The sequence below is a fragment of the Lonchura striata genome, chromosome Z (genome assembly GCF_046129695.1).
Source record: "Lonchura striata isolate bLonStr1 chromosome Z, bLonStr1.mat, whole genome shotgun sequence".
In the NCBI taxonomy this organism is placed as follows: domain Eukaryota; kingdom Metazoa; phylum Chordata; class Aves; order Passeriformes; family Estrildidae; genus Lonchura; species Lonchura striata.
In genome coordinates, this window is record NC_134642.1 from 68,782,298 (window position 1) to 68,806,795 (window position 24,498).

At 37.3% G+C, this 24,498-nt stretch overlaps 1 protein-coding gene across 4 annotated transcripts in view; it reads right to left on the reverse strand.

Annotated features, from left to right (window-relative positions):
• Positions 1-6,088: 6,088 nt before the first annotated feature.
• Positions 6,089-24,498, reverse strand: part of KIAA0825 (KIAA0825 ortholog) — a 236,234-nt gene continuing 217,824 nt past the window's right edge. For 3 of the 4 annotated variants that reach the window (XM_021541538.2, XM_021541540.3, XM_021541539.2), the window contains one exon: positions 6,089-6,430. In XM_021541538.2, the coding sequence (XP_021397213.2) occupies positions 6,310-6,430 (121 nt within the window). In that variant the 3' untranslated portion in view covers positions 6,089-6,309. The remainder of the gene's footprint in view (positions 6,431-24,498) is intronic. The other variant, XM_021541541.2, reaches the window with a different exon arrangement.

The following is a 24,498-nucleotide window of genomic DNA, read 5'->3' on the forward strand; positions in this document are numbered from 1 at the left end:
CTGCCAACAGAATTTCATTCCCAAAACCAGCTGACATTTCAACCTCTTATCTCCCCAATGTTTGTCTATTGTCTAGAGGAAAAGCATAATCTTAATAATGATAATAAAATCCATTTAAGACATGTTAATTATATGGAATATTTATATATTTATACATATAAGAAATGTCTGTACATTACCAAAAACTCTAAAGATTAAATTTCTGAATTTTACATGACAGGTGGAAATCTAAGCGAAAATGACTACTGCATTTCTTGAATGACAACCTTGCAGGTGGTTGGTCTCAGTTTTACATTTACTGAATTCTTGGTTCTCTAAGACCCTGTATCAAACTTGAGAAGGCATAGGCTCTACTGGTTAGTATTTAGATACTTGCAGATTGTGAAAACAGATGTACTATGGGTTTCCAAGGGTGAATTTAAAGTTCAGAGAAATTAAAGAAAATAAAAACTGAGGCAAAATGCATTAGTTTAAGTAAAAAATACAACTCACTAGCACTACAGCTGCCACTATCCCAGATAACACAGGTAGCTTAGAACAATGCAAGAACATAGATTCATATGGAATTAGAAGCAGAAGTGTTCAAATCTTAAACCTGAAATTATTATCTGTGTAGGATCTACACAGCTTTAGGTCTTTATAAAAATTAAGAAGATTAAATATTTGTCCATGTATAACTGTGTGGCAGCAGTACTCACATTGTTAATTACAGCAATATTAATAAACCAGTAAGTTTGTCAAGGATGCCAGTAAGGCAGTATTGAGGTGGAAAAAAACCCAGTCAAGCTCATCCATGAAGGACTATGTGACCCTATGTCTTTATGGAAATCAAATATTTAAATGCTATTGACTTTTTACCTCAAAAACAGAGATTATGGGACAAAATTATAAAATTGTTGGATATTAGGCAATCACAAATTCAAAGCTGCTTGTATAAACATATTCCATTCTCTAGTGAATTAATCTAGGGACAGAATATACATAATCATGTCATTAACAGGTATTGTAAAGAACATTTCTAGGTGCATTGCTAATCATTTATCAGGTGTTTTCTAATGCTTATATTTACTGTGAGAGCTGAAAATATATTATTTTTCTAAAAGGTTGCCCTAAAAGGTACTGTTGCAGCAAACCTCCATCATCAATGAAGTTTGAAAAATGTGTTTGGCATGGCAGGCATGGTATTCTGTTTGACATAGTAACTGTAAAAAATCAAACCTGTTGAATACGATCATAATTATATGGTTTTTTGCTTTATTTCCAGATAGAGTACGGATTTAACTCAGGGCAGTGCAGACACTGAAGCTATTGTCAGTTGGAGCTTGGATCAATTTACTGCAGAAACTCTATAATCATGGTGGAGGCACTAGACCTGGAGGGACTAAAAAGATGTGCAGATGTGGCTTGGCAGTGTTTGGTTAATGGTTAGACTTGATGCTTCAAAATGGAAAGATAGAACTGTCCTACCATTACCCAGTGGGTTACTGCTGAATTAAAGCTTCAGAGAGAAAACATAGTGAATGGGACACAAAGGTCTTGTTTTGTTGTGTCCTTTTTTTGGGGTGTTTGGTTTTTTGTTTTTTCTTTTTGCTTGTTTGTTTGCTTGCATTTTGGTTGGGTTTTTTTTTTGTTGTTGGTTGGTTGGTTTTTTTCCAGTGTGACTGCTTAAAGATTACAAAGTGTGTGAATTTAAGGGACAACAGCCCATTTGGAACGACTCCATGTATACACATTCATATGTAAGGGTAAGTGAGGGGGTTTAGTCTGGATTAGAGTATTTCACTTGCAAAATGTGTCTTATTCGAAGTGAGAGTTCTCCAGAAGAGGAGGTTTTTCAAAAATTTCAGTCAGTTTTACCTCATCGGCAGAAAATGTATAATGAGCAGACACTTTCTTCAATAGGAAATATTACATTGTATCTTCTAAGAGAAGCTTGCAACCTACTAACAGCTGAAGTTGTCAAGGATATTAAGGTTTTCATCCAGTAGTGGAATTTGTACCAGCCACTATTTCACCAGGTATGATTTCAGTGACTTCTTGTCAGCTAAGGAATAGTTGATTATTAAATTTAGAGATGCAGTCTTAATTCAGAGGAGCACTTTACTCATTAGTATTTGGTAATTGCCAGGTGTTTCTGAGTTACTTGTTAGAGAATAATTTTCTTCAGGGAAAAAAGGATATTTGGATTTATTTTTACTTCTTTGCATGAGTCCTTAGATTTTAGAGTATTTTTCTGTCAGCACTGTATAATTTCGCTGGCTGCACTAATTGGCAACACTCTGTTCTCAAGTAATGCTGCTAAAGAGGATTAGTCCTCCATCATTTTACTGATGGATATTGCAAGGCCTTTAGCCCCACCTGATCAAGACCTTGCATGCTTTTCTTTTACTGCCTTTGTGGCAATGTCAGTTAGTTTAGTCTGCATTTCAAGTGATGGAGTCCAAAGGTAGAGGATAAGGTAAGCTCACCTTTACTCATTACACCTAGAATAGTTTTAGAGATTCTGCTTGTGTTCATAACACTGTTTACAATATGGAAAATTGCTACAGAAAAGTGGCTTTCCTCCAACAAGAACTTCCTCAAGATCTATTTAGTCACTTAAAAATCTCCATGTTGCCAGCAAGTTACTCTCTCATTTCATGTCTAATTGGGCAATGAATCTAATTCCTCTGTCTTTCAACCATTGCCTTGAGCATGTGAGTAGTATTTGTCATTAGAAATGCTTGCACATATTTTAGGAAGCTCCATAAAATAATATTATATCAGCATATAATTGATGTTTTACTGTACATAAGACTCACTAATACTTTGTGAAGACCTTCCAGCTGAGAGGGAAATGGAGTATTTCTACCAGCAGAAGCAAATTGGAAGAAGCCAACCTCATGTCTACCATGCACTGCTATGATGATGTAGAAGTGAATTAGAGAGCATCCATTTGCCATTGCATATTTTTCCTGAGCAAATAGCACAGACAGACATCAAATTCCTTCTCCTAGAATAAAGCATGGGTGTCTATGGGTGTCTGTCAAGACAGCAGTCACTAGAAAAGAGGGCTGTGTCTAAATGTTAAGCTGTTCCCAAAATATCTCTCTCTCTTTTTGAGTTTCATTATTAATGCAATTTCAATTTTGCCCTGCTTCTAACTTTATTAATTACTTTTCAAAAGATGAAAGATGTTATGATTTGGAGCATTTTGAAGGGGACATTACACAAACCTAATCAGAGATATTCTATGCCATGAAGTCTCCCATTGAAGTCGGTTTGGTAAAAGGAGCTAAGTATATTAAATTGTTAAATAATAATTAGGTGTGAGTATTAATGATAATGTATAGTTAACCTAGTATGTGCTATCTGATCCAATTAATTTCTATAAACACAATAACTTCCTTTTGAGCTAATTCAGTTGAGACAGTGAGGCCAGCTCTTGCCCACTCAGAAAGGTCTGTTGGACACAACAGACTTTAGTTCTTATTTTTGACCAGCTTTTCATGAGGAATTAACATGATCAGATTGCAGTGGTCATGAAACTTTGGACACACATGTAGCAAACAAATATGACTTCTGTTGCTTGCATTTATTTAGGCTAAACATACATGTGAGACATTCCTGGATCAATAAGTAGTGTCAAAGAGCCAGGACATTGCATCATTCTTAAAAAATAATTTAATCTTAAATCAATATTAGAATCAGAAGAACTTTTTAAAGAATATAGAACTATTGTTTTATGAAGAAAAGCCAAAGAGAGCAGCAGTCTTACAGCTATAAAAGTATTCTTAATTTTACACAAAAACATCTATAGAATACATCTATACAATGGAAAAAAGGTCAGCTCTTTCAATTTTCAATTAAAAGCAAGCAGTCTTGATAAACTAATGGCATGTTACTTAGCAAGCTTAATTGTACAATTCTAATTATTACTGTAATTTTATTGAATAAATATGAATGTTGTAGAAGTGTATATTCAGCATTAAGTAATATTGCCAAGATGATGTCCCTTTAATACCCTAAAGGTTATCTGGAATGGTTACATTGCCTGCAAGACCAAGCCCCAATATTTCTTGGTAAGTATTGTGGGTCAAGTACAATTTAAAATACTCATTTGCTTGCACTCAGATACCATAAGAGATGCACGTATAGGTTTGGATAGGAAAAACATACAAATAAAATACTGTGCAAAGGTTCAGCTTTTATGCTGTTATGTTCTTACACGTTAGTCATTGGCCAGTCATAACTGGGATTCCCCAAGGCTCAGTATTGGAGAAAATACTGCTTAATATCTTTATCAATTATTTCAACCAGGGCATCCTCAGTCAATTTATAGATGACACCAAATTAAGCAAGAGGTAAGAGAGTTTTACAATGAGCTTTACAATGGATCTGGATAAGCTGGATCAGTGGGCTGAGGCCAGTGGAATGAGGATCAACACCTGTACTTGGGTCACAACGACCAAAATCAATGCCACAGGTGTGGGCACAGCACATAGACTAGAAAGCACAGTAGAAAAGTTGCTGGTCAGCAACCAGCTGAACATGAGCCGAAGTCTGCCCAAATAGCTGAGAAGGCCAATGGTATCTTGGCCTTCATCCGAAATAGTGTGGCCTACAGTACCAGGGAAGTGACTGTATGGATATTCTCACTTAAGTGTAAGCGACAGGTTTTATTCTCAATTAGCTCATTCACTTGCAATGTTTATGCTCTTCATAAAATTGTTGGATATAGGTAGGTAATTTGTTGGTATAGAGTAGGTATTTCCCAGAAGGGGAGCATTTTCACAAGAAGTATTTCAATCAGATTCACCACATAAGCACTTTATGTGATTATACAAAAAGTTAATTATTTACAATAGATTTTGATAAAATAGGAGAGAATATTCTGAATGTCAGTTGCCATGTACACTAACACATTATTTGTATGGCTTGGAATATGTGTGCCTCATTTGTCAAAATACCAAACCTACTGTCATGGAAGGTCTCTGTAGACATGTTTTAAACCTGAAGTCCACTACTACTCTTCAAAGGTGAAATACAAAGCAACGATAAACGATTTTCACACTTCATCACTTCCTTTACAATCTTAAATTACTACACTGGCAGCAGAAGAAAATGTCTACTACATTTTTTAAATTATGTTTCTAGCATTTTCTAACTTACAGTGCCTCACAGGCCTTTTGTGTTGCAGTGTTGTAACAAGATCTTTGGAAATTTGTAAGATGCAATTGTCCACATTTTAATTTTAAATGGTCTGATGCTTTATATGAAAAGAAAAGAGAGCAATTAAGAGGAGAAAAACCTGCATTTCAGACAAGACCCTAAATCAGCATTAGTATATATAGTTACCCATGATGCTGCTGGAGCCTTTAGGAGAAAAAAGCATGCCTTCATCCTATTGAAGTTGTCTAAGTTATGTCCATAATAGCATCTGTGTGAAGATGTGCTGGGAACACAAATAACTTTACTCAGATTGCACCCTAAGCAAGATCCTGCCAGAGCCCTTCATTGGGCAGAAAAAGTAGATAAACTGGACTTCTAAAGAAAGAAGCTTACAGAAAAAATATGTATTATTTTTGTAGAGCTAAAGAGATACTAACCAGACCTTCTGTATAAAAAATGTTGATAGTTTTAACCAGTGTGTAAGAAAAATATTTATTATTCAGAAAAATATATAATATTCAGAAAAATTTGAATATCAAACCAGCATTACTTTGAATATGAAATTTTACTATACTTATTTTAAAAATTAAATTATTTAATTTTTTCTCAATTCACTTTTAAGATAATTCTGTGAGCACTGCCCGCAAATAATTCCTTTAAATAAAAAGATGCTTCTCAAAACTTCTAAAATTTCTCTGTGTTTTTAAAGCCTGGATGTTAAGTAAGGATTTGTGAAGGCAATAATGCTGATGCATTTTTGATTTGGAATAATGGCCAAGTCTACTCATCCTGGAGCAACTCAAAAAAGATGGTAGCTATATGGTCTATACCTTTTCCTTTTCATGTTTTTTGGGTGATTTAGTAAACAAGCACCAAAGGAGGGAACAGGTTCTTGAGTGACATGAACTGGGGACAGGCTGACTCCAGCTCCGATACAACCACCTTGTTTTGTGACACTGACATTTTCCTGTACTGTTCCTCCCCTTATGCATGTGTGAACAATTGCTTCCTGGATTGGGTGACCAGACAATAGCAAGGGAACACTCCTTAGTTTAGAACTCTTACTCAATATATATATTTCTGAGCTTTCTAGTACTGTGAGTTATGGCATTAAATTAGTCTTGTTGAATCCAGAAGAAAGGTGCTACTCGAAATCTATCAAGGTAATTGTTCTTCTTTATCCTCTGAGACAGGACTCTGTGTCAAATAAACATTTTTTAAGTGTTCCACCATAATGTCCTCCTCATCATCAAGATCTGCATCTTCTTTCATCTCCCACCTGAAAGAAAAAACATTTTATTAATTCTTAATATGTTTTAAACTAGTCTTTAGAACAAGTAAAAAAATACAGAACTTGTTTTTATTAATTCATTGCCTTCCTGAGCTGTGGTTTACACCAGTTGAGATTACTGAATCACACAAAATACAACCCCCCAAAACCTTGCTACACAGAACTTGGCATGGACATGAGGCAGTTGATGACACAAATTGTCAAATCTATTACAAAATCTTACTTGTATTTACTGCAACAGTACTTTTTTTCCATTTAATTTTTTAAATGGAAATTTTCCATTTCCATTTTTTATTTTTTCTATTTTCCATTTTAAACACATTAGTAGAGGTGGAAACCTTGTAAAACTTTCAGGGAAAAAGTGGAAGAGCTAACACACATTTTGGAAGTTAAGCAGATGCTCTCAATACTCTGAGTTTGCAGTGAAATATCACAACATGAAGTCCAACCCAAATATTTAATGTGAGTTGTTATAATTCTCTGGCACTGACAGTACTATTTTACAAGATACTACAAAATTGACTGGCTCTTTTGCTTCTTTAACCATCAAGTATAACGATCAAACAAAAAATAAATTACATCAGATTCTTCCCCACGTGAATACTCATTTCTAGTTTAGGATTAATAGTTAATGCCACTAAAACTGCAAAAGTGAAGGACTGTGAAGATTATATTTTTTTATTAGTAGTAGTCAAATATAAAACCTTAAAAGTCATACAGTATTCTGTTAAAGAAAATCAGGATAATAAATGCAGCAAGAGTGCTGATATGTAGTCAGGTAAACTTTGTAACACTCCAATTATATCTACACAATGGTCTCTTCTTTTACAAGTTCTGTGGATATTTAAGAATTTGATATCCCTTTAATATTAATCTCATTCTGTTCTAAGTAGATAATAAAGTGTAGGCTCCCAGTTCAGACCACCTGAAGACAAAAGGTAAACCACCAATATTAATCTAGTAATCACATTTTCAAGTATTAAAACTAATAGGTTATAAATGAGACACAGAATGATGTAAAAAAGTAGGAGATTTAAAAAATCAGCTGAACAAGGACTGCTTTTAGGAAACTGTCAGGAGCAATACTTTAGTCCCATCCCCACTCTTCTTAGGTCCTCATTCATACTGTAAAAATCAGAAGCCATATACAAGTTTAGATTGGTGAATAAATCAAATATAATACAAAATAGTGGAACGACTATATTTCATTCCTTATATTTGGAAGAAGAGAACAGCCATTATTGGCAATAGAGCATAGTGTACACTTTGTGTCTATTTTAAAGCTTACTAAAACTAGAAGGACCAAGTGCTTTGTAGTAAAATCTCATTGTTAAAAACCAATTAGGAAAAAATATGTTCAATGAACGTATATAAATTAGCACATATACTTCACACCTTTACCTTAAAAACTGAATCTAACAACCCATATTACTGCCTGAAGGAGTATCAGAACATGCAAAGCATACTTTGAATAAAATCATAAGCATTGAATACCTATGATCAAGGTTTTGCAATAATTAGCTTCCTATTACTCTGCTCATATGTGACTGCTATCATACTTAACCTTATGTGTATATTATTATTAGGTATAATTAATTGCTTTGTCTGCTTCATTCTCTGATTTATGATATAAAATTTGCTGTATGAACCTTCAGTGCAGTTACTTTTGCAAGCATCCCCAGTGAATGATGTTTAACCAGCGTGACTGGTTTCCCCTTTTCCTTTTGGTAATGTATATCTTCTCTTCAAACCTTGGAAGAAGTTGTGCATGCCTTAATTTGAATTCATGGTCCTCAGCATTATTCAGAAACACTACTACATGAGCTGAATGAATTAATTTTAATTAATTTGATTTGTTGCATATTTTTAACTAGAGGAGCTGTTTGCTTAGAAGGACTGTTATGACTTCATGGGGTCCCCTGGTTAACTCTGGACCCCATCTTCACTGACAAAAACAAAGGTAAAAGACAGGAGGTGCTCTTCTTGGGACGAACATCTGACAGCTTTATTGCGGAACACCTTCAGGGAGTAAAGAGGAATCCTAGAGGAAGAAAGAGGTCGATAGTCTTGTGGATGAGGATTTTAAACCCAGGGGGCAGGGGGCAGAGGAGAGGGGCCATAGCCAATGGTACAACTCATGGGAGGGGCAAGTGGAGGAAGTAACCCCGGGTAAGATCACCACCACATGGAGGAGGAAAGGTATGCAGAAGAAAACATATGATAAAAACAAATCACTTAATGCAACATAAAAACTACTCAGTGCAAAATTCCAATCACCCAGTGCAAAATAATGACTAAATAAACTACTTAGTGCAATACAACAGACTGTCATAGTTCTAGAGATAGGGGGTAGAGTGCAGCATTAGGGGTGACCCAAAATTATCTACTCCACATCTTCTCTACATCAATCCATGCAAGGTAGTTTACTATCTCTTGAATTTCCAGAGATGGACACAGAACCTCTGTGTTTTACCCCAGTTCATGGAAAGGGGAGGGGTGATGGGAACAGGGGTGATGTGGAGCTCTCTGTTTTGTCCTTTCCAGACTCTTGAGAACAATGGGGCACTCTGACAGGCTGCTACCCACAGCTTTCTAGGAACTGATGAATAAAAAGGACAGTGACCCTTGCCACGGTTGCTACAGCAACCACAGCTTTTGGAGCCCAGGGAGATGTTTCTCTGGACTTTCTGCTGCTGCTGCGCAGGACAGCTGCATGTCGCTGAGGGTTGGAGCCCAACCTTGTTTATCAGTCCCAAAACGAGAAAGGATCTGTGCTGTTCTTCAGATCTGGGAGAGGAACCAAGTTGATGTAGTTTGCGATACCATACAGTTTATGGAATGGTAACATCAAAGGCAGTGAAGATAGTTTGGTAAATGTATTCATTGTTGTTTGCCTGTCCTGATCTAGATTGCTGTGTCTGGGGGTTTATTAATAATCACACACAGCCTGTGGGAGGAAAAGGAGAAAGCCTCTCTGCCTTTCACCTCCTTCTCCCCTTCAGGTCCAACACATCACTTCTCGAGAAAGCTGAATTCCCTCTGTATGCTATGGACATTGTGGGAGTTCAACTGATTGGGATAGATAGGGAACTAGTCTTCATAAATAATGGAAGCAAAAAATTTAAGGCCTTGGGATGCAGGATGTTAAGAAATGAAACATCTAGTTGGGTTATGGTGAGAAGCATGGAATCATGGGAGTTATTATGTTAACACTGTTATTCCGTATCGGGCAATATTTCTAGCTCTTGTTTCGGATTGGTTAGATACGTTTACTATACATGGTTATGTTTTTGGTTCCTGCTGATGATTAGTTCTCTGCCCTCAGATATATTATTGAGTTCGCCCCATTGCCTCGTCTTTGAGGATCATCCCATGCAGTGTGCGGCTTTTACTTCCTGTGTTATTTCTGCTTGTAATTAAAGTTCTTTATTTTTTGGATATCCTTGTCATTCTCATCCCTATTTCCTTTGCCACACAACTCCCAACTGACCCTGAGGCTGTGCGCACCAGCACAACAGGACATCATATTCTCCTTGCTGGTTCTGCTCTGTCTCCTCTGTACAGTCTACAACACATTTGGAGTCAGAATGGAGATTTCTAGGGAAGTGTCTTGGAGTGATTTATGATGATAGTCTATTCCATTGTCCTCTGCTTTATGCCCCAAAACGATTCCTGTGTCTTTAAAGCTTAGGATTGGTAGTGTGTGGGACTGGGGAGGGGGGAGCTTTGGAATTTTGGTGGGCATTTTTGAAACCTCACTGCCTAGATGTTCCATGGCACTTTGCAGTTTGGGTTTGTTGGCCCAGGCAAAAATGCTTTTCCCTCTTCTGGCTTGGAGAAGCTGCAGCAGCAATCTTTCATCTGCCTTGAGGTGAACTGAACAGCTGCTGGTCCAAGACTGCAGGAGTGGGACTGGCTGGAGTAGGGCTGCCCCATTCCAGCCCCAAGCCTTGGGGAGCTGAGCCAGGGAGAAAAAGCACACCAAGAGGCTCCAGCCCAGCTGTTTGTCTGGTGTGGAGAAGGGATCTATGCCAGAGAGTCACCAGGTTTTTGCCCACTTCCGGAACATCTTCATGGTATATCTATCACCCTCAGCAGGAAAGCCTGTGCTGTCTTGTACCACCTGCCAGGGAGTTTAGTCCGGAAGTTTTGCTCTGAACAAATACAAAACTCTGATAAGGTAGAAGAATATTTGAAATAAAATTGCTGTGTCAGTTCCAGAGAGGGGCAACTTACTGCTCTGTGCTGAGCCCTAGTTAATGCTTACCTGCATGTTTCTTGTTACTATACAGCAGCCGCTATAACCAGAAGAAAAGGAGAGCAAATTGGCAGACACCACAGTCACTCAGGCTGCAGTTAAACAAGATGGGCAGTCTAAGCCAATAGGAGTCACCCCTATCCAAAGGAGGGGCCAAATAAGACCAAATCCAGTGACCCAGTAAGATGACCATGGGGAGTTCTAGGGAGAATGTTCAAGAGGAACGTCCCTTCAACATGTCATGCCAACAATGCTACCTGGAGTAAGCAGATCACTCTGATCACACACCAAGTTCAGATGGGGAATCCTAATCATTCTGGGACCTTGGAAAGTATCAGAAATTGGCCAGAAGGTGAGCATTTTGGACTATCTTCTGAAGAGGAAGAGGATTAGGTACCACATGCTGAGGAGGCCTCACCATATAAAACCAGACACCAGAAAGTGAGAGGCGACACGCACTCTTCACTGAGAGCTTCTGCTATATTGTAGGGACAAGTCAAAAATGGAAAGCTGCCATATTAGGGCCTAAGCAGCAAGTTGCAGAAGCTACCAAAGGACAAGGTGGATCAAGCCAGGATGCAGAACTGAAAACCCATCTGGCTTTGGATATTGTTGATTGAGAGAAGTGGCCAATACTATACCTCTATACTGAACTGTAGATGGTAGCAAACACTCTGTAGGGATGGCTGGAATGGTGGGAAAAGGCCAACTGGCATTGAAGAAGGAAATCTGAGGCTGCAAAAATCTGGCTAGACATTGCTGCAAGGGTTGAGAAGCTGACCACAGAAGTTTGTCATGTGGATGCCTAGATGCTTATGAGTTGGGCTAATGAGGAGCATTGCAACAACAAGTAAGTGGACTGGGCTTCCAAAATTAAAAGTAGATCTGAACTGGCAACATGAGAGAGTTATTTCTAGTTTGGTAGACCCAGGTCATGAGATGCCTCAGATCATGAGGGAAGAGATGCAACATACTGATGGGTTTGCAACTGAAAGATGGACTTAACCATGGACACCATATCCCAGGTAATCCATGATTATGAAACATGCACTGCATCAAGCAGGCCAAGCAAGTAAAACCCATTAGTACAGGATACAATGGACTAAATATAATTATGGAGAGGCTTGGCAGATGGATTATCATACTACAACAAACCTGCCAAGGCTGGCCCTATGTGCTCACACTGGTAGAAGCAAGTACTAGATGGCTGGAGACCTGCCCTGTGCCTCACACCTCTCCTGCGGCACCTCAGAAAAAATTGAGTAAGACAATGGAACTCATGTTAAAAAGAATGCCATGGACACATAGGCTAGAGAACATTGCATTTAGTGGGTGTGTCACATTCCCTATCACCCATGATACCCTGGGAAAGTCAAACAGCAATGGATTGTTAGAAACCATGATGAATGCAATGGGTGGAGGAACCTTCAAAACTGGGATCTATGTTTACCAAAGACCACCTGGTTAGTTAACACTAGTGGCTCCACTAACCAAGCTAGCCCTGCCCAATCAGAATCCCTGCATGTAGCAGATGAAGATCAGGTCCCCATGGTGCATATGGTGCATACATATTTTCTTGAGATCAGCCCCATTTCAAGAAAAGGCAAATCCATCCATGAGATTGTTTTTGCTCAAGGACCTGGTTACACTTGGTGGCTAATACAGAGGGATAGGTAACATTGTGTACCTCAAGGGGACCTGATTTATGTAAGAACCATCTTTAATGTTGAATTATATATGTAATATTGGCTGTTGAATGATACTGCCTCCAAACATCATAAAATATCCTCAGCAATGAATATAGACTGTTCAAGTTTTATTTAATGGAATAAAATAAACTCAACAAACATCTTGTGGGAACAGTCAGTGACTACTTAAATAATACCTGGATCAATATAGTTATTTGTACATGTACATGGCTACAGTTGAAAGGTATGAACATCTAGACATCAAGTGTATATGCATGGTATAGAATAATAATATCCTGGGTAAAGAGATGGAGTTTTCAGTGCTGTTTATTATAAATACCATTCACATCAGCTGTAGGCATGGTTTCAGCAGAGGTGAAACCATGTCTGGAACAGGAAGAGGTCCATTTTGGTCTGGCTCACAAAAGTGAAGTGATCAGCAGACCAATGCATTGTATGACCTACGGGTCTCTTCCCATCTCCAAGCCCCCCAGGACATTTCTGCATGACAGCTGGGGTGAGAAGAGGCAGAAGGACCACTCTGAAATTCATGGTTCGGAAGTGATAACTCCCAAAGTGACAGATCCAAAACTGCAGCCAGGAATGTCTGGGGCAGGAGTCTGCAGTTTTTGGTGCCCAGTTGGACTATTTCCCTCTCCCCCAATGGGGCAGCAACCTGAGGCAGTAGCACTTACACTAACCTCTGGGAAATACAAGCACAGAGAGGCCCCAAACATACAAATTCAGAGACAGAGATGGATACAGTGCTTGATTTAAGTGAAGAAGGCTTGAAGGTTTAGAATAGAAAAGTAAAACATACACAAAATAAGAATAAAGATTTGTAGTTTAAGCAGAAATATGTTTTAAGGAAGTAGAAATATGCCTCATGTAATAGAACTTGTTATAGAGTTGGTAAAAAGTAGAAGATACAGCAATAAGTTTCTATAGAGTTACATGATTGGATAAAATGAGAGGAATTGCTGCAAATCATTTAAAATGTAGTAATTAACAAGTGGTTTATGAAGACGCTAGCAAGTTTTGTAGAAGTAGCTGACTGGATAAGAAATTTATAAAAGACATTGTTACTAAAATTATAACGGCTTCTGATATGTGGCTTCTGATGTGATAATGTTGAATGTAACAACTTTATGGTCTTGCCCTTCCATGAAACTGATTTTGCAATAAACCATTTTTTAATTGCCTCATCAGTCAACCTTGTCTACTCTGTATCCCGAACACCAACTGAGTCTGGCTGAGCTGAAAGGGAGTCCAGCGGGTAGCAGGAAGAGGTAGCAAGTGGTAGGAGTGACATCCCAGACATGCCCCCTGTTGTCACACTGAGGGAGCAGGAAAACTGCACTGCAGGCCTGGACCGACCCCAGACAATGCCAGCACATCCAATCTCCCACCAGAATCACACCATACACCCTTGCATCCCTGGGCTTTTTTTTTTCCAGAGGGGACAGTTTAGCCAGGAGAACCTCTCTACCATCTTGTCTTTGTTCTCTGGGGCATATAAACTGCCTGGGTGGCAGCTATCTTTTTTTTTTTTGTTTTCAGAGAAACCAGTTGACTCAGCACCTGTGTATCTAGTGATTTTTGTTGTTTTCTTTGTTGTTGCTGTTTTCTTTTAGTAATTTTTTTTTCACTTATATCTTTGCATTTGTGTCTCCTTATCAGTAGACAGGGAGAAGGGAGGTAAATTTCAGAATCTCTGCATCATAAAATTGTCTTAGATGAAGACAAGGATAACAACCAAAAATGCTAAATGAAGTACATTCAAAGTAGTTATTGCTGGAGGCATCGTACAGAAATCTAGCAGTCTTGGCTAATGGAAGATTAACAATAAATTAACAGATTATTTTTAAAGACAATGATTTCATACTTGTCAGCATATTTCATTGACTCTTAAACAACAGCATCGGTAAAGATCTTCAATATCATCTAATTTGGATGTTCTTTAGTGTTCACTTTATAAGAGGTTATGCCAACACATTTTCATTTTATCCAAAATTAATCTATTTTCAAGGCATTTAGGCAGATCCAATGAGAATAAGAATGTCTTCTGTGTATTCACTTAACATCATTCATGAATTAAAGATCTATGAAATAAGCTTGACCAACATCTGGTCCCTTATTAATTGAAAAATTTTTCCAGTTTTATGCTTTAAGTCTGGGGACAATATAATTTTTTTAAAAGACTACTGTACTGTAAGGAAGAAGGCTGTAACACGTGTTTATTGTTCTAAATGGGATGAGAAACTAGCTGTTTGTGGTTAAGTGGAAAAAGTCAGTTTACTAGTAAAAAATGTTGTCCAAAATAGATGTTTTTACCAGCATATCAAAACTATGTGACAGTTGTTCTGGCAATAGTAATTTATACAAATCCAACTAACCAGTTAAAGTAATGTGAATATGAATAAAAGTAACATCAGGAATTACCTTCAAAATAAAAGGTTCATCAATTGAACAGACAACCTGCACACTTCAGTCATTAGTAACCCAGCTCTTGGAAAAAAAAATCAAACTCAGAGGTTGTGGATGTGGATTGTGGGAACAGAATATAAGATGAAGCACACAGGACAAAAGGAGTGGGACACATTAGCAAATGACCAGTGCAGAGTTCAGCAAACAGTAACAGGTAAAGGAAAGGTAGGAATATCCATATATGGTGAACTGTAATGTTATTGCTTAAGCAAGAACAGTATGTTACCATATAAAGCAATATTTAAAGTCATTGGCTGAATGTGGAGTTAAGAGGTCCTATATAAACGCCATGCTGGGCCCAGTAAATCAGTTTTCTGCTCATTAGTCAGACTCCCAAGTCATCCCCTCTTGAATCCTGACAAGAGGTGGCATATGTTTTATTTCAGTCTGATATATCTTGGAACATTAAATAAAATCAGCATTTTAAAAGGATATTGGAATTATTTGAACCAACCCATTATATCACCACTTACATTTTGCTTAGAGTTCACTTAACCATAAAAAGATGAATTCAAGTGTCCAGAAAGTCCAACTTTTAGTGTATCATTCATATTTAAAAGAAAGCACATGCTTAGAATAAAATGCCATCACCTTTGTAATCTTCAGGGTAGCACCAAAAATTTTCAAGCCAATAATAACTTGTGAATGTAGATAATTAAAAATAAATATATTTTCAGAATATACTGAAATATCGAATAATGTAGGTGACATACTGTGTGAACCTGATGTGAATCACTTAAACACTTTTCTCTGTATACTGTTCCTTTCTTTGTTGCATGTGGCTAATCAAGGGGGGGGAAAAAGGACTATATTTTTCAGATAGATAAAGCAAAACACAGCAGCACAGATAAATACAGGAATCACTGCAGTTTTCTGCTGGTCAGCTTGCATGTTAGATCATGAGGTCAGAATGACTAGCACTGGGAGGGCTTCTGTTTCTCCCCATAAATAAGAAGCAAGAGAGGAAGTATTGCACATCCATAGGCTAACAGAGTGCAAGGGGGAAATATTCAGTAACCCAGGAAGATCGAGTGATTCCAGCTCAGGTTTCCTTAGCAATGTATCAATGTGCTCTCCTTGCTTATGAATAGCATCAATATATCCATGCATATGAATCACTATAGATAACTAATTTTTGTCATGCTTTTCTTTCTCTCTATTGAACTGTAGAAAATAAAGAAGTTAAATCTGTTTGCAGAGATGCAGAGAAAAATTTTCAGTGTACCTGTAAAAAGCATGCTGGGCAGTCCCCATTATTTACTTCTTTAGACTACCCCCATAACATCTACTGCATGCATGAAGTTGCTTATCTGACTTTCTGAACTAAGAACACTGTATACTTGTGCAAGTACATATATTTCAAATACATATGTGTAGAACATACTTTTACATACCTATATATACATACACAGATACCTATACCCATGCAAGAACAGAGCAATGATGCAGGTATTCAAGAGGGCTGACTTTATGGCAGAATGAGGTCAGTAACACTATGTCTAAGCTAAGTGCTTGGAGGTAAATATTCAAAGGATTTCATACTTTTAGTAATTTAAAATAACTTGGTAATTGTGGATTGAATGTAATTATTTTGAGACAATATAGTTTTTCAAGAATATAAAAGAAGGAAATATGTTATGATCAAAGTGCCAAAGATATTTTAATTCAGGAAATGCATACAATTTACCTGCCTATGATTACATGATAGAAATGCATCTACTAAAAATACCCTGCTCTTCACATGATAAACTACTTATTCCCTCTTTTTACACATCATCTTTTTATTTCTACTTACAAAATCTTTCCATTATAGATGTTGAAAACCCAAGGTAAATATTTGAAAGGATTAAACTTTCAAATATGGTTACTGTGGCACATATATGTTCTGTAAATACAAATACAAGATATATCTGCTTAGAAACTATATTTGATAATCTGACAGCATTGAGACTTAACAGTATAAAAAATTCATATTTTGTCAACAAAAACTTTCTCCATTTTTAAGGAGGGGCTACTACAATTGCACAAGAAGATTAATATTTTAAAAACATCCGATTATTATGTCTGTAGTATAATCCCCTTCTTAATGCATTGAAATTTTAACAAATACTAATTTTCTTTCTTTTAGAAGAATTTCACTCAGTTCATAACTTGCAGAAAAAAAATATGCTACGTAAGTAGGACACTTAGGGGAACCTGGAAGCTGACTAGTATTAGTAATAAATAGTTTTACTCAAATTTAAGCAAATTTCTGGGCTGCTAAAAATCTTGTCCTTTCATGCCCATTATAATGAAAAAACACTGCTATTTGGCCTGCAGCCAGAACACGCCAGGTTTTTTGAGGACCAAAAGAAGATATTGCAACAAGCCTGGAAATTGAACAGATGCTTCTTATTTTATTTTCAAAAAGTGGTGCCTGTTTGCATAACCCTGTCTTGCTCTTCCTGAAGATTCACAGGGACAGACTGAAAATGAAACTACCAATTGAAGCAGAGATATCACCCCAAAGAAAAGCAAAATAAACTGTAGATAGAAAACTACATAGCCCAAAAAATCAATTTCAGACTAGCATACTAAAAAACAGAAAGGAGATGGAGACAAATAAACAGGATCTCTGTCCAGAGTAGGCTTCACTATTGGCCATTCAGGTCTTTCACTGCTGAACGGCAGTCCTTTACAGAAAGAGTTTGTTTCCATTAGGAACTGAAACACTAACAATTTCCCCCAGTTCATTCCAAGAAAGACAATATTACCTATGTTGGTGTAACTAAAATTTACATCCAGAAACAAGAAAGCTGCAAAAGCTAAGAAGAGAAAGGTGGGTGAAATGATACCTGACAGTTTTGGAAATTCGCCATGCAGATTTGACACCTTGCAACCAAGTGTAAAGGGAGAGCACTAGAAGAAATAGCATTCACAAATGAATTGGCTAAGATGTTTACTTTCTACGCTTAGTCCAAAGACACATTTTAAATTGCTATTAACTGGAAGAAAAAACGATGAATAAACAAAGGTAAATTTCATTTGGTTTTAACCCACTACAATGACTGGTGACTTTACAGAACAGCATGCTGAGCTCTGGAATGGAAAAGTGAACTTATAAAAAGCATCCATAGAAAGTTAAGTTCATAATGCTGTGTATTAAATACATTTTAAAATCATTCTGGTTAATTTATTCAAAATGTATACACATGGAACACTTTCAACTGTAAATAGTTTTTACTATATTTCAAGGTACTTTATTTAGAGCAGTTTCTAAATATGGGAATGATTAAAGAGAAATATGACATAGTGGAATAATGTGTCTCACATATCTTAAAATATCTCATATTTACTGTAATTTTTTTCCACTCCTTCATTCTTTAGAAAGTTAAAAAACTACAATTTTGCTTTAAAAAAACCTAAAATCTTGTTTAAAAATAATAAGTTTTAATAGTTTTCAAATTAACTCAGTAGAATTATTTGAATTGTAATATTTGCTTTACTAGTGAAAGCAGGGATTGAGCAATTTTCTTCTACTTAATAACTAGAAAAGTAATTAGGCTATTACATTATTATTTATTAATCTGTCATTGTTGTGATAGCCAAAACCTGGTGGTATATCTACAACCAGGAAACTCATGAAAACATGTGTTTACATGTTTACTTATACTAGAAATCCAATTTGGTGAACATTTTTTTACAGATGTATACCTTCTTAAACATAATTTTCAAGAGGAAAACAGATTTCATAGCAAAAATCTAGAAAGTACCTTCAGAAAGTTTAACAGGTTGGCCTTTGCCAGCCAGGACCACTACAGCTTTGGTGAGAGATGGGGGGAGAACAAGGGAAGGTGTACAGCACACCGTCATGCTGCAATAAATTTGCAGGATTTGACTAATTCCTTAACACAGGAGAAAGAATGACTGTGGGATGGTTGTATCTTTCTAATTCAAATGACTCTTGGGAGACATGAGAGTGACAGAGAAAGGGTCTCTTACATACTGGTAAAGTCCCCACCTGCCAGGCTTCTGCCTTTGTCTCTCTGCATGATGAACTTTAAAAGGTTTGGATTTTGTCTTGTAAAAAGGTTGGGAAAATGTTTCTAAATTTCAGAAATCCTCTCATGACAGGAATATAATTTATATGTCAAGTATATAAAAATCATAGAATCAGAGAAACGTTAATGTTGGAAAAGATCTCCTGGATCATCAAGTGCAACCTTTGACTGAACACCACCATACGAGATAAACCATAGCACTAAGTACCACATTTAGTCCTTTCTTGAACACCATCTGGGGTGGAGACTCTACTACTTCCCTGGCCAGTCCATTCCAGTGTCTAACAACTCCTTCAGTGAAGAAATTCTTTCTGATGTCCAAACTGAACCTACCACAGGCCACTTCCTCTTGTCCTGTCATTAGCTGACTGGGAGAAGAGACTAGACCTCGCTGCACACTCCTTTCAGGCAGTTATGGAGTGATAAGCCATGAGCCTCCTTTTCTCCAGCCCAAACAACCCCAACTCTCTCATCTAAACTGTGACCCTCCTCATATAACCTGCTTCCTAGACCCTTCACCAGCTCTGCTGCCCTTTTTGCACACATAGGGGGACAATCACTGCCCTGGTCCTGCTGGCCACACTATTTCTAATAAAGACCAGGACACCATTGGCCTTCTTGGCCACCTGGGCACACTGTGGCTCATGTTCAGCCAGCTGTCAATCAGCATCCCCAGGTCCTCTCCTCCTGGGCCACTCTCCAGCCACTCTTCCCGCAGTAGCAGTGTAGTACTGCATGGGGTTAATGCCATGCAAGTGCAGGAACCAGCACTGGCCCTATTGAACCTCACAGCACCGGCCTGGGCCCCTCGCCCCGCCAGTCCAGATCCCTCTGCAGAGGCTGCCTGTGCTCCAGCAGATCAACACTCCTGCCCAGCTTAGTGCTGGCTGCAAACTTACTGAGGCTACGCTCAATCCCCTCATCCACACCATCAATAAAGACATGAAGCAGGACTGGACCCAGTACTGAGCCCTGGGAATTCCCAGGAGTGACTGACCACCAACTGCAGCACCATTCAGCCTCACTCCGGGCCCAGCCTTCCATCCAGTTCTTAACCCCATGAAGTGTGCACTTGCCCAAGCCACGGGCTGTCATCTTCTTCAACAGAATGCTGTGGGAGACAGTATCAAAGGCTCTGCTGAAATCCAGGTACTCAACATCCACAGCCTCTCCTCATTCACTAAGCAAGCTACCTGGTCATAAAAGGAGATCAGGCTGGTAAAGGAGAAGCTGTATTTTCTAAACCTGTGCTGGTTGGACCTCATTCCATGGTTGTCCTGCAGATGCTGCATGATGGCATTCAAGATTATCTGCTCCATAACCTTGCTGGACACTGAGGTCAGACTGACAGGCCTGTAGATCCCCAGGTCTTCCTTCTCACCCTTCTATTGGATGGGCATCACATTGGTCAGCCTCCAGTCATCTGGGACATCCCCAGTTAACCAGGACTGATGATAAATGATGGAGAATGGTGTGGAGTCCACTCTTCAGAAGTCCAAGTTAGAGGTTTTGTTGACAATCCAGATACTAATTGGAAATTTTGGAACATAAAAAAAAAAAAAAAGCACATAGGTGGAGCCTAAAATATCTGGAAAAGAAGTATTATTTAATGCCATTTTAAGCATTTTAAACAGGAATATTAACTTCTTTGCATCTGCTTAAACATTTCAGGAGAACATGGCACTAAGCAAAATCATTAGATTGACTCTGACTAGGATAGGTCTGAAATATCAAAAAGATAAAACCCATAATAATTCATTGCAATATATGAATGCCTGGTAATGTACTTTGTATTTCTAAAGATCAGAAATAAGCACAATGCTCTGTGCTTTCATAAAAAGAATAAATCCTGCATAAAGAACAGTCAAAGAAATAAAGAAATTAGTGATATTACAATAAATAACACCACGAAACCAAAGTTAGTGCAATGTTTCCCTCTTTTTTGAAATTCTAATTTTCACTACATTTCTGCTCAAAGTAAACAGCATTCTGGAGCACCATGTGCACTTTATTCTAGGATAAAATATTAAAAGACTAAACGGTTGAAAAGATATTGGAATAATTTTAATTATTCAGTATTTTTAATGAGTTTGACATATTTGGAAATTACAAAAAGCCTTAGGACCATAAAACCTACTGTGTCTGCTGCAGCTGGTATCTGGAATGTCTTTTTCATCCTAAGCAGCAGTTTTTCGAAGTATCTAAAATAGTCACAGATATGGCTGAAACCATGAAAATAGAAGTGGACACTTTATAAAACTGTTCCTTTTTGTCTAATTACAACACTTCTTAGTGACCAAGTTACTTCAGAGGAAGAGACAATGTGCTTTTAATGGCTATTTAAGTTTTGTATGATCATGAGGACTTTTGACAAGTTGTAGAATCCCAGAAGATAAGGAGCTCCAGCACCAATAGCCAGATAGCTATGGAACCACTGTGAGAAATAAGAAGATGTGGCTGCAGATGGAGGCCATGCAAAGTAGGGCAGCACTTATCAAAGACACACATCCCTGTTCTAGTTCCTGAAACTAAGTATGATACAGCACAGCACAACCACAAGAATGAGGCCAAGAACTGGCAAGGACTGCAGAAGGAAAACAAGGCCATCCAAAGACTCCCAAGGCCCTCCAAGCCATTTCCAGAAAGATCTGAAAGAATGGACTGTGCGTGGTAACTAATTTGCATAGAAAGTGAGACAGCTGTCCTCAGGTTGGGGAAAAGCTGTAAGAATGTACCCCCATCAAGCCTGGATGCATGCTACATGTCCCTGGACTTTCTGTTGGCTAGACTGACACTGGAACTGATTGATTGATTGATTGATTGATTGATTTCCCTCAATTTTCCATGACACGCTTGTAATTTATAATAAAATTTGGTGAGTTTTTGTGGACTCTCTGACTTTTGTCATTTCTTTTGATCACAAGAATCCACACCTCTTGGGTGCTCCCTTTTGCCTAACAGTGTGATGTCACACAAGTCAAGAACAAAATTACGATATGTCTGGCTCATTTTTATCCTAAACTTATACAACTTGTGGTTAAATAAACAGCATAACTACATTTTCTAGCTTAAATAGTCCCTCTCAACCACTTTCTAGCACCTCTATTCTCTTTTTCCGATGTGGGCATACTAATGTTTAAAACACAACTGCAGTGCTGCAGAAAACAGACAAGTATATTTTCCTGTCAAAAAGACTCTACCTCTTTCTTATAAGAGATGTCTAAAAAGAATAAAAGGTATAGAATTTCATTCTCTTCCTTGAAATTTCTTTTACCTGTAAAGATGCACACTCTAAAATCCACATAGAAAAGTCATTGGAATATCAGAAAATGTGAGTACCACGGAAAAGATTAATTTAACACTAGACAAGTATATGTAGAAAAAAATTACAATGGAGTGTATGTAAAATGCCTTTAAACAGTTTAATAAAATTGACATCATGCTAAGATAGGATATGAAATGTTTACATATACATGTACATGTTTGTGCCAACCAAAAATAACCTCCTCTCCTTCTCACATCCACTACTGCTGCTGTAAATTCTGTGAAATTGACCATCAGCTGTGAGAAACCAAGAGAAGAGACAGCACAAAATTTGGAAAAGGCAGAAAAATGGAAACAGATACTCTTAAGCAGTTCCTTTATTTTTGGCAAAGCTGCCAGATTTGCACACAGCTATGTCTTGAAAATTTGTAAACTAGGAATATTCACACATGGAAAGAAACAAGATGCAACTCCTTGCACAATACAGCATCATCAAGGCATCTATTCAACAGACTGACCTCCCAAGACCGGACTAAGTAAGTAATCAAAAAATTTTAAAACTAGAACAATGGATTAAATAAAATCCAAAGGCAAAGTAAAGGGTTAAAAAATATATAAATCACAAACAGGTAAATCTTAGAACGGAGAGTGAGAAGAGTATTTATCTTGGAGGAATATATTAGTGGATGGAAATATAAGTAGATAGGAAAAGTAAATTATGCAATTCTTTCAAAGACGAAAATATTTTTAAAACTAAAAGCATTTTACAACTTCATGGAACTAGCTGAAATCCCCTTGCCCCACCCCATAAAAGAAGGCATGAAGATAAAAGGAACAAAACCTATGTGCACAGAAAGCTAGGTCAAACAGAACCAATTACATTAATCAGAACAGATTTTATGCCAGAAGAAAATTTGGTCTGGATTAATAGTCTCAGTATCTGTAAATGGTATTGCAGATCATAAAGCTGTTAATCATATAAAAATCAGTGTTTGCTAGACAGACATATCAACTACAGAAATTATTAACTCATAATAATTTTTTACAAAAGTAAAAGAGAAAAACAATTTAAAAGGCTCATGGTAAAATTGTATTAATTTTTTAAAGTATGTTTCAATGTAAAAATATAAACCCAAGGAACAAACCACCAAATAAGTTCTAGTAACACATCTAGAACTCCATTTGGTACTACTACACTATGTAGCAGTGCATAGCAAAATAGAATGGGCACTTTCTGGAACTTTCTGTGTAGAAATCTGAAAACAAGACTATTTGACTCGGTAATAAATAATGTTAATAATGAAAAGTTTAAATACTTAGGATAAAATTCTGGTGTGACAAAAATTAAAATATCTTAAGCTTTTCCATATGACAATACACACATAAGATGACAGTACACATATGCTATTGTACAAGTATCTCCCTGCAAAATGTGAGTGCAAGTGATATTTCTCCTTGTACTTAAAAGGTGGACAGTGATTGAAACAAGACTAATTTAATATAACAGAATAAATTTTAATGTTCTTTTGCAACAGGAAGAGGAGAATTTCTGAAGCTAGCACTGCTGACACAAAACAGGGCTTGTACTGACTACTGGTGAAAGCTGCAACCCTTTTATATCCTTTCCTGGGTGAGACACTAAAAACTTTGCTATCAGGAATGACTACTTCATGGCCAGCTATCTACATGCCCAAGGACATCTAAGTTAGTGCATGGGAATTGCTGACACTTATTCTATAGTCAAGTATTTTTTACCTGAACTACCCTTTCAGTTAGGAGAAGACATTTGACTGATTTGTGGTCCTGAGAAATAATACTGTTTGCTGCTTTCTTTAGGCTCATGATGCTTATATTAGCTTATCTATTCTGTATTAAAGACTCAACTTACTATGAGCTCAGTTTTCATTAATAAAAACCATATCCAAACACACACACACACAAAGAAATAAAGCAAAGAAACAACAATTCATTAGGAGTTAATGTGTCCTGCTTCTGAACAATGAATTGTAAGGCTCAGCATGTGACAGTTAATGGTCTTCAGGCAGGTTGTGTGATAAAGCACAGGATGCATTAAAAAGCCAATTTTTCTCCTTTTAACTGCTAGTTCTATGGTCTCTTTATTTTTCTAAATTTGCTGAGCCTCTCTCTTTCTTTATGTTGTGAAGCAGATTGCTGATAGCACAATACCTAGCACAACACATCTTCTGCAGCAATTTTGCAGGTAATTTCCTCAAGCACAAAAGAAACAACACATATAGGACAGAGCTAGTCTGTAATTTACTTCTGCATAACAAATTATCAATTTTGTCACTTCTCTAA